Genomic DNA, 10668 nt, shown 5'->3' with positions numbered 1-10668 from the left:
TAACCATAATTATCCAGTCTGTATATAACAACCAAAAGGACAAGTATTTCTTTTTCACTGTAACAAAAAGCATATCCAGAGGAAAAATCTGACTTGAGCTATCTTTTTGGAAGGGAAGCAGATATTAAGAGAGTTTAATTTAAGCACTGAAGTGAGACAGTGAGGATAAGGACTGCTAACAGGCAAACCATTTAGTTTTAATTTTGAAAGGTACTCTCAAGGAAATCAAACCAGAAGTCAGGACTAAAGAACTACACATTTCTTTGACCCAAGTCAGTACTAGAATTTACTTTTTCAAAGTTACAGCTGTATTAAATTTGCTTACAGAAGAATACAAAAGGAGTATAGCCACAGATTACCAAGAGAACTTGATCACTTCTGACCAACAGCTAAAAAATGAAGGAAGAAAATGGTCAAGGGATTATGATCAACCGTTTCTCATACATGACAATTACAAAAAATTCCCTGCAGACCTGTAATAAAACCCTCCCCCCTATTTGAATGAGTTTCAATTCCCTGGTAAAGATGAATCAACAAAATTAAAATATTGTGCTGTTTTATTGGTGTAAAAATCACACAATTGCTAGTTCTGATTCTGCAGAGATACATCCATGCAGTTAAACATCTATGATCCCACAGCCAGAAGAAGCCATTAAATAGAATATCTGCTGTTAGTCAGCAATTAATGCAAATTTACATATGAGATCAAAAGGTGTGTATCGTACAATATACAACAAATCCTAATACAGTACATCAACCTGAATAGCAGGATACACTCAGGGAACTCTGTTAATAGTGAAGCCTGTCTATATGCCAGAGAAATAAGGCCTGGAAACAAGATGACAGAAGGTACCCCAGAATTCCTAAGAAGCAAACTGTTCATATTTTGGGTTTTTTTTGTTTTGTTTTGGTTTTTTTTTTTTTTTTTTTTTTCTGGGAATTAGAAGTTTGTAGAGGTATTGACACATTACTTGACAATACAATTTGTTATAATGAAAACTGGTGGATGTGATCTGTTATTAAAAGGTAATGTGTGAATCATGCAATTACAGGTGGTGCTTAGTAATGTGTAATTAATATGCTGGGGATTTACACCCAACTCTTTTCACAAAAGGGAGGAGTGAAAAAAGTCTGTTTGATAGACTACCAATTATACCATAAATCTTTATATGCATGCGGCTGAATCAGGACCATGAATGGATAAAATGTGAACACCTGGCAATCTGTGGTTACATACTCTATAATGTATGCAACAAAACCACAAAATCAAATCCAGTTGATACGGCAAACAGCCTGCAAGAACTCTGTCAACCTGAATAAGTTGGTTTATTGCAAAGGCAGGCTTTCTAGAATTGTGAACAACTTTCCAATTGTGAAAGGCAGCTTGGGCAGTAACATTGGCTGATGACAGATTATTAGTTTTTCTCTTTTCTGGCACAATAAAATAAATGCCATAGTGAAAGAAGAGTTTATGTGCTTAAAGTTTAACATCAACTCATTAGCAATCCTCTTCTGCAAAGATGTTTCAACAGGAAAAAAGAAACCACTAAAAAATTCCAGTTGGAAATTTTGGCGACAAACTCTGCAAACTCAAGTCCAACAAAGATCACGGATGCCCACAGAAAAAGATGTGAGAGGCAGTGTCACATTCAAGGAAAAAATTTTTTTTTCTCTGTACTGAAATGAAAATACTTAAATACAAAAGTGGACAAATTGACAAAGTAGAACCACAACATTTAATGTAGAATAGAGTGCACTGAGCTAGATGCATGGATCTTTAAATAGGCTTTGAAACCAATACCCCTTTCAAAATTAGTAAATTCACAGTTAACGGCAGTAGGCTTAGAGGTGAGAGAAGGGTCGAAGTTGTTCCAGTTGGACTTCCAGTGAGATTCTCTCTTCAAGAACATCCTACAAAAGAAAGATTTTTTACTGACTGTCCGCGAAGAATTAATATGAAAAATCTCCTTATGTGATCAAAACTGGTAAATGTCAGCTTCAGTTTTGAGAACCAGTATCTTTTCTACAATCTGGAGAAGTCTTCCCATAATCTGAACGGAAGATCGGCTAGCTGGGAATTACTCAGAAATGAAAAAAATCAGTACTTTGTTCAAAGGTGAAATCATCTAGTATTTTTTAATTTCTTTCACATCACCCCAAACCATCAAGTTGTAACCAGCTTCAAATTCAACCATAATATTTTCAAATGAAGTCTAAAATATTAAGGGGGTAAACTCTCATCTCAGTTGAAGTATTGGAAACTCACAATTTTTTTCCCCTCAGTTTTTACTCTTATGTGAATTTTACTGTTTATGAGTCGAAGTACGTAGTAAGTGAAAATCAGGCTTGATAGTTTCTAAATGGCCTACCTTCCAGTCTAGACAGTATCATATCAATTCATGTTTACCTTTGAGATTTGTTTGTTTTTAACTTGATAATTAAAATTAGATATCTTAAGGTAAGACAGATGGCAAGAGAAAGATGTTAAGGTGGTGCCTACAGATAAATCCAAAATGATAATAGCTGACCTAGATAAACAGAAGATTATTCTTGTTCTTAAACTGCAGGTTTTATATTCCAGATTACTGTATTTGTTTAAAAATATTTATAATTTTATTAAGACTTTAAGGTTTGCTTTTTCTTTCATAAGAAAGCAAGCCACTTCAGCTGCTTTTCTCAATACTGCTTTTAAAGTATCTGATGACAACAGCTACCTTGAATTATTAATAAAACTAAAATTTCTGCTTTTTTATTTTTAGTGTAGCTGAAAGCAAATCAATATATTGCAAAATCTGTTTTGTAGTAGTAAAGCGTCCTTTGTAATTTCACAAAATTTGTCACAATTAGGTATATTCAATGATCTACAAAAAGAACTAAATATTTTATATCAGTATTCTCTACTATGTGTATCATTGGTTTGCAGAGATGCCTGTTACTGTGCATCACTACCATCTTGTGCTCTAAGGCTCTTCTCAATGGAAGATTATGGAATTACCTTTAGTTGCTGCTGTAGTTCACTATTCAATCTGGCCAAAACAGTGTTGGTTTCCTTGTTACGTCTGATTGATGCCTGAATTGCCTTCTTGTCTTTCCCCACTGATCTGAGAATATATTAGAAGTATTAGAAGTATTGTAATAAGTCCCTCTTTTCTCAATGAGCAGAATCCTATTTTCAAATTTTTTTAACTTGTTACACTGTTAATTGTCCCTCTTCTGCTTGGCTCAATCTTGTTTGTTTGCATGGAAGCCACACATACTTGGTTTCAATGAAACATCAAGCAGCACATTTTAAAAACTTGTCATAATCAATCTTCTGAAGTCCCAACACACTGTACCACATTCATTTACCTCAAAGTGACTAATGTAATAGTCTACTTTCATGCTAGGACACAAAGACTGCACATTTTGGACTGTTCATAGCAACCACTATTTAAAATAAAACACTACCATCTTAATACTTCCACTGTTTATTTCCAAAATACTTGCATAAGTTAAAAAGAAAAAAAATTCAAGATCTGTAAAAGGTCTCCCAGTAGTAGAGGCTTCGGGATGATCTTGCTTAAAAAACAATAACCTTTCAACTGTTAAATTAATTTAATTCAAAGACACTGAAATTGTTTGCAACTCCTGGAACAAGAAAGGGTGTACGCCGTTTAAATGTAAACTTTCCAGTAACAGATGTATTTATACACTTCTTGGGTTACCTAGGAATAGATGGCTGTGAAGCAAGAACAGCAGCTATGACACCTGTTTTCTGTGTATGTTCCTCAGCTTCAGGTCTTAGCTCATCTTCTGATTTTAATCTTCTGCGAATAGGCTTTGGTGGTGGAGCAAGTGGGGTGGTGCCTTTACTCTGAAGAGGGAAACATAGCCTATTAATTCTCACAAACTTGGATTCTAACCTGGTAACTTGTTTGTGTACATAGTCTTAAAACCAGTTACTGAGCTAATTTACAACCCATCAGGTATTTTCTGATGGACATCCAGCTGCATTCTCAAATGGTATGGAAAAAACCCGAAGTACTAAATCCTACTCCATGGTGAAAGGGCAGTAAATTGCTACACACTGACAAAGAACCATGCAAGCAGAAACACCATGGTACAACTGACAACTGCAAATATGCAACATCACCGAGCCTGCTTTCCTCCCAGTAATTACATGTCTAACAAAAAAGCTACTGTTAGCCAAGTTCTGCACTGCAAGTTTTGCTGTTTCAAAAATCTGAACACTTACAAGTATCTTAACTTCTTGCTATCTTGAGAAGAAAGCTAATCATGAATATCTTCTGATGAAAAAATTCACCATACACATGCCTATTTCAAGTATATATTGGACCTAAGAAAACTGGGTTCAAGTGGAAACAAAGTTGCTGTTGCAAATCAAAACAGACGTATAATTTCATATACATCAGACAATTGTGCTCTCCTTCCAAGTGTACTTTGCATACCACACTAGTGGGGACATTAGCAGGTGCTTTGTCTTCAACTCTTCCATCTGTTTTGGCAACTCTTAGAGAACTTGCAGAATCGGAGGGCTTTTCAACCTAAAGGGATAAAAACTGTATTTAGAAAACTACTTCTTAACAAATATTTCATCATCCAACAACGGTTGGAATAAACACAAGTATGCTGTGTTTCTGATGCATGAATACAGTTAACATCTAAAATTCCAGTTCAAGTCTTCTTTAGAAGCACAAGCTGGAATACAACAACAATACTTGCTTTGGAGCAAAACCATTTAAAACTATCTTGGTCACAAACGCTGCTTCGGCCTGGGGGTAGCTTACAAAAGAGGCACGCAAGTAAAAAGCTGTACTTCCAGAATCAACAGTCAGACCTGTCTTTTGATACAGAAATTAAGATTCGATACAGAATCTAAAATCACTGTGAAAAAAAGAAGAAATAGTTACTTGAAGGTACTCTGTTCAAGCGCTTTATTCTGGATGTTGGAAGACCTCCGAGTGAAGTCAAATCCCTGATGTTATGAGGCACTGTGTAGTACAAAAGAGGCTGTGGCCTGATGATAAACTGCTACAGCTGCTTTTATCTATTTGTTACTGCCAAAGGTCAATCCCTCCAATGGAACACAATGCAACTGTTCCTCATGCACCTCAATGCAAAACAAAGCTTAATTTAAGCAGTTTTCAGTGGCAGCTTAAGCTAACACAGCTGATTTTGCAAAAAGGTACATGGAGGGTGCTCAAATGGTTCTATGTCATTGACCTTACCGATTAAAGGAAACAAGAACATGCTGCTGATAGTTGGGAGAGCTTTAAAGCACCACAGGTACTTTTTCAACTGAGGATGTGGGAGTGCCCCAGAGAACCCACTATCTGGATGAAGGCTACAAATTAGGAAAGGAAATTATGATGTAATTAATGAATAACAGTTAACTACTATGAAACTAATAGGAATAAATCCTGAGGCCTCCAAACTTTTAAGTCCTGGGCCTGTAGTAGGAAATAAGGTTTCGTAAACATCTCAATCTATTATAGAAGGATGCCAGAGCTCTATTCACTTCAGCTGTTTGCCCAATGGCTTTGAACAAAACCAATTTAATGTAATTCTAGCAATGTTTATGATACTTGACAGTCATCTCATTTATTAAGACAAACTGCTTGAAAACTTACCAGTAAGTCATCTGGAAGGCTGGCAAGAATGAGCAGAAGAATAGTTTTGCCTCTGCTGTCCTAAATGTACCAGCACAATTATGTCTGTGCACATATATGCTAATAAATACAAACCCTTTTGAATTACAATCAGTAACTGAGAAGAAAATAATTTCTTCTGCCTAGGTGTTCGGCAATTACCAAATAAGCGTAGCAGTGTGTAATGTAATTGCTTTCTAGCAGTGGACTGGGACACCATAAAAAAAACCCCACTGAGTTCAAACAGCAGAAGTAGATTTTAACACAGTCTCATAACTATTGGTGGTATTAAGCCACTGACAACATCTTCATTTCTGCTCACCTGCAAGACTTCTGAGTGTGTTTCAGTTTCTTCATCTTCATCCTTGTTTACACCTGAAACCGCAAACGCCTCAAACTGGCTGAAGTCTGCAAAATTTGGCTGTTCTGGTATTTGTTGAGGTGAGGTACTGGTATGAGCTATTAGGCCTTCAGCATCTACTGGGCGATGCACATGAGGACCTGCACTCTGCAATAAAATAACAAAAATATTTAGTGACATTGTTCTTAATATTGTTATCTGATGCAAAGAATCTCACCAAACAACAGTCTGTGACAGAATGTTAAATATTACTTGCCCCTGTAGTGGACAAAGATTTATGTTCTGTCAGTAAAACAAAGTGCATCTCATCCAAGACACACTGACAAACCACTCTCTGGGTTTATAAAAATAAATATTTAAAAGAGAAGGAAGTTCAATCAGATGTGCTATTATCCTGAGAATGGGACCAAGGATGGATGCACTATAGGACTGGCTAGACTCATTGGACATGAGATGTTTTTGCTAAAACACAGTCCAGCTTGGCTCTGTCAAGCTTGATACAGATTTTTAGCCTAGTTCCATTGGGAAACTTGCTTATGTGATCACACTGTATGGATTATGTCTGTCACTGTACCCTCTTTACCTGCAGATGATTTTTGAATCTATTGACTTCAATTGCTGGTAATTCAGATTCTAACAAGTAGCTGCTGCTGAAAAACAACTGAAAATAAATTTTATCTGTCCCATGTCAGAACTGCACAGCAGTTGAATGATTCAGCTGGTTGAGAGAAAGAAAAAACAACTTTTGCAGGATAGGTAGAAAACTACCAAATCAGCTAGCTCAACTGATTCAGATCAGGACTGAAAAGACCACCAAGTCTATGACAAAGGAAGAAGTAGGATCACTCCTTTTGGGAGCAGGCGTGTTATGTAAAAGTATATCCTGTGCTAGGCAGACGGAGGACAAAAGCTTATTTTGCAAAACTTGAAAAGAGCACTCTCACAGTCTGTGTTATGGCCTATTAGCTTATACAAGAACAGGTAAAGAAATGTGAAAAGTTTAACTTTTCTCTTTCCTACAACTTGGAGCTCTAGAGCCACTCATTCCTCCTCAACCTGTACTTTAATCCCTTCCGATGGTTCCACCGTAAGCAATTCTTTATTCAGGAAAGGCTAACATTTGGTTATACTCTAGGTTTTGCCATTATTCACATCCCGGTGGTTTCAAAAAATAACAAGCAATGCTACTCATTTTAAAGATAAGTTAAAATTCAGAGTTAGATAAAAATGATGCATCAAGTTAGAGTGTGATTTTTCAAAAGTGACACCATCACCTGTGAAGGCTGTGGTCTTGGAGGCACTGCAGGGGGATAGGCAACAACTCCAGCCTGTTGCTGACCTGTAAAAGAGGCATCATGTTTAGCCAAGATTGTTACTCTTCACATTAGAGTGCTACCTAATTTTTGATTTGTCATGGTCATACTTTTCCGATTTTAGTCTTTTTTTTTTTCTTTTACCTTCATTATACACTTATAACATTTCCCCGTACTTTGTGATCCTGAATTAGAAAGTACTGACAAGCCAGAAGTACAATAAAAACCCTTAAGCAGAGCATCGGAAGTGACCTTTAATCATTTAGTCTGAAGTGAAATACTTAACACTTGTTTCCAATACATCTAATACCACAAGAACTTTTGAAAATTTACTGGCAGATACAACTCACTGCATGTGGGTGCACTATCAAAATGTTATTTCCTGACTTTGCTTCCCACATTCATCCAAAGGATTGTCAGCATTCAGAATTTACCTCTAAATTATCTGTTTAAGCAAAGTGGAGTACATATTTTAATACAAACAGGAAGAATGACAACATTTTCAGCTTTTTCATTCAGAAGCAGTGTTTTTTAAAACACACTCAAGCTTTCTTCAGAGGAAAAAAAAAAGTGTGTATGCTTCAGGAATATATGTGCTGAAAAATAATATACAATAGGAACGCAGTATATCTACCTGGGGTAACTGAAAAGGATCTGTTCATATCTAAAGATGATGATCGAGAATGAGAAGGATGTGGCCTTGGAGGGGGTGGCGGTGGCGCAGTGTTATCTGGAGATGTTCCTGAATGTGATCTGCAAAACATATAAGCTTCTGTAGTGATTTTAGGCTGCTACAACAGAATTAAAATTCAAAAGTTCTACAAAGTACGCAATTAAAAAATAAAATTTGACAGATGGAAAAGAGCCTGATTGCCATTGATTTTGAAGATTGCAAAATCAGTTTTAAACTTCTGGTATTTTTTGATTTCACAATTGTTTTTGTATTTCTATTTACTCAAATCTCTGTTATCCAAATTATCTTCATATTACCACAAGTAATTTATCTTATCTTTGGGAAACCAACAGCTTGACACACATCCCAAAAAACGATAGTTCAGGAACAGAGAATCCTAAATATGGTAACTCCATCCAGATGGTAGTCACTATAATTTACAAAGTATGTAAGATATACTCAACAGTCTGATCAGGTTTTAAATGGGTTAAATTCAATGTCATCGAAGAAGACTATTAAGTTTCTGTTGGACCTGTCTCCATATATAAAAAGCTTAAGGAGTATTGCAGCGTATAAGATAACTAATTCTCTGCCTGAAATTTTCCAAATCCATGTACTTGGTAGCATCTTCAGAAATTTTAACTCAATCTTAGATAGGATCACCATCTAGTGGATACCTGTTGTAAGTTCATCAAGCACACATGCAGAAAGGATAGAAGGATGAAATACTGCACTAAGTGACATTTAAGTGGGATTTATTGTATACAGTATTTTTGTACAGCTTCCATGTAACAACAGCTTGCAGAAACTTCCTAACTAGTCCAATTTGAGGAAGACAAGTTTACTGGATCAAGCATGAATACAGCTACTCTTCTATTTAACTCATAGCTAAATGATAAAATCTTTTCTATGACTGACTTCTGTAATATTCATCTATAATTACCATAAGATATAGAAGTAGGAGAGGTAAAAGGTACCCAAGTTTCACACAAAACCTGAAATTCCTGAATGTGTAAGTCCAGAATGAAAACTGAGTTACTGAAATAAAAAAATTTGCTTTCTTAACAAGAGACTCTCCAGGACAACGCCGCTGTAACACTGCGTAACCCTCCAGCTGATGAAATGCAAATCTAATTACACTGACTTTTAGGGTCATCCCTCTAGCTAGACCAATGTAAAAGGCACAAGCAAGATTGAAAAGAAGGGAGCAAATAGTTTAAAGACACTCCTGAAGTATCATTATCTGACATAGCCTTGTCAGTTTTTGCTTTTTGAAAATATAAAAAGTACTCTGGACTAATGGTAGGGTTAAGTACAGTGTCATCTCTATAGATAAAGGTGTCATTGGTAGAAGAGATATACGTGAAAGGAAGTAAAAGAGGAAGTGTGAGAAAAATTTCCTGGGTGAACACTGCCAGAACTGGACAGAAGCTACCTGTGCGTAAAGCAACAATTCATCAGAAAGCGTCACTCATCTACACAAGTTCAGCAAGAGAACCCAACCCAAAATCAGAGGTGGAAAGAACATGTTGAAACCATCATGTTGATAATGCAAAAACATACATAGAAGCAGGACAGAATCAAATTTGCCATTAAGTAGCAGTTCAGGAAAGTTTTCAAGCTGCTGTACTGAGAGGCAACTGCAAATCTTTCTTTGCTACTGAAGTCACCCTAATTATTTTTGTTTTGAAACTTACCTCTGAAACTGATTGTAAGATGGTTAATGGCGTAGCTGGTTTTTAATCCTATTCAGGCAGATTTAATGGGAACAATTAGCACCAGCTAGTATAGCACATTCTCTTATGTCAAATGATGCAGTTGTTGGTTATATGTTTGCATAACTTTTTCCAATCCCTTAATTTATGTTGGGGCTATGACTGCCCTTCATTTTCTAAAAGCCCATTATTAAAAGAGATTGAGTTACTTCCGTGATATTTCTAATTTATGGGTTTTTATTCTTTTATGCTACAAAGTCACAAGGTCCTTCTCCATTAATACCTAATGGATATTTTTAAAAAGTGAAAAAGTTGGTTTCAAGTACCATCAGGATCTCCTGTGCTTACATTCCCTTCTGTTTAAGGAGAAAATCTTTACCAAGATTTCTGACTGAACGTGGAGTTTTATTTGATTGGCCAATTCCAAACAACTTTCCAGGCTAAATTTTTTTAATTTTCACTTTGCATGTTAACAGGAACAGCATACATTGTTAATGCATTAGAAAACTGACTGCCTCCAGATTCCTGAGTGTTAAAGTTATGAATCTGTCTAGCCATCATTTTACAAGTTAGTTGTCAAACAATCACAAGCTCAGAACAGGCTTCTTTAAACATCTTTTATGTATCTTTTTCAGTTGCTCCTCTACTGACCGTTGCCGCGTTACAGTGCTTCCAATTTGCTCTGGATCTGAAGTATAGGAGTCCGAACTGCTGTAACCATCTGCTGGTAAAAAAGAAGAACAAATTTTCGTATTTGTTTTGCATCATTAATATACACCCTAACAGATAAAGGTAATACATAATATCACATATCCATTTTTTTTAAAAGGTTTATGTCCTTGGTATAAGGTATTATCTGGGCAGGATTCAAAATCCTCAAGTCTGAATAACTGAAGGATCCAATACAAAACAACCCCTATTGCCCAATACTGAGTTGTTGTACTAAGATGTACTGAAA

At 36.1% G+C, this 10668-nt stretch overlaps 1 protein-coding gene across 11 annotated transcripts in view; it reads right to left on the bottom strand.

Annotated features, from left to right (window-relative positions):
- Window positions 1-539: 539 nt before the first annotated feature.
- Window positions 540-10668, bottom strand: part of REPS1 (RALBP1 associated Eps domain containing 1) — a 67463-nt gene continuing 57334 nt past the window's right edge. For 8 of the 11 annotated variants that reach the window (XM_042796238.1, XM_042796242.1, XM_042796236.1 and 5 more), the window contains 8 exons: window positions 10362-10434; window positions 7957-8075; window positions 7284-7348; window positions 5971-6156; window positions 4449-4544; window positions 3705-3853; window positions 2996-3101; window positions 540-1911 (listed from right to left, as the gene is read on the bottom strand). In XM_042796238.1, coding sequence (XP_042652172.1) covers window positions 1843-1911; window positions 2996-3101; window positions 3705-3853; window positions 4449-4544; window positions 5971-6156; window positions 7284-7348; window positions 7957-8075; window positions 10362-10434 — 863 coding nt within the window. In that variant the 3' untranslated portion in view covers window positions 540-1842. The remainder of the gene's footprint in view (window positions 1912-2995; window positions 3102-3704; window positions 3854-4448; window positions 4545-5970; window positions 6157-7283; window positions 7349-7956; window positions 8076-10361; window positions 10435-10668) is intronic. The other 3 variants (XM_042796237.1, XM_042796241.1, XM_042796245.1) reach the window with 2 other exon arrangements.

Source organism: Tyto alba, unplaced genomic scaffold (assembly GCF_018691265.1).
Source record: "Tyto alba isolate M040663 unplaced genomic scaffold, T.alba_DEE_v4.0 Super-Scaffold_22, whole genome shotgun sequence".
Lineage (NCBI taxonomy): Eukaryota > Metazoa > Chordata > Aves > Strigiformes > Tytonidae > Tyto > Tyto alba.
Note: the sequence above shows the minus strand (reverse complement) of the source record. Positions and strands in the feature narration are given on the sequence as shown.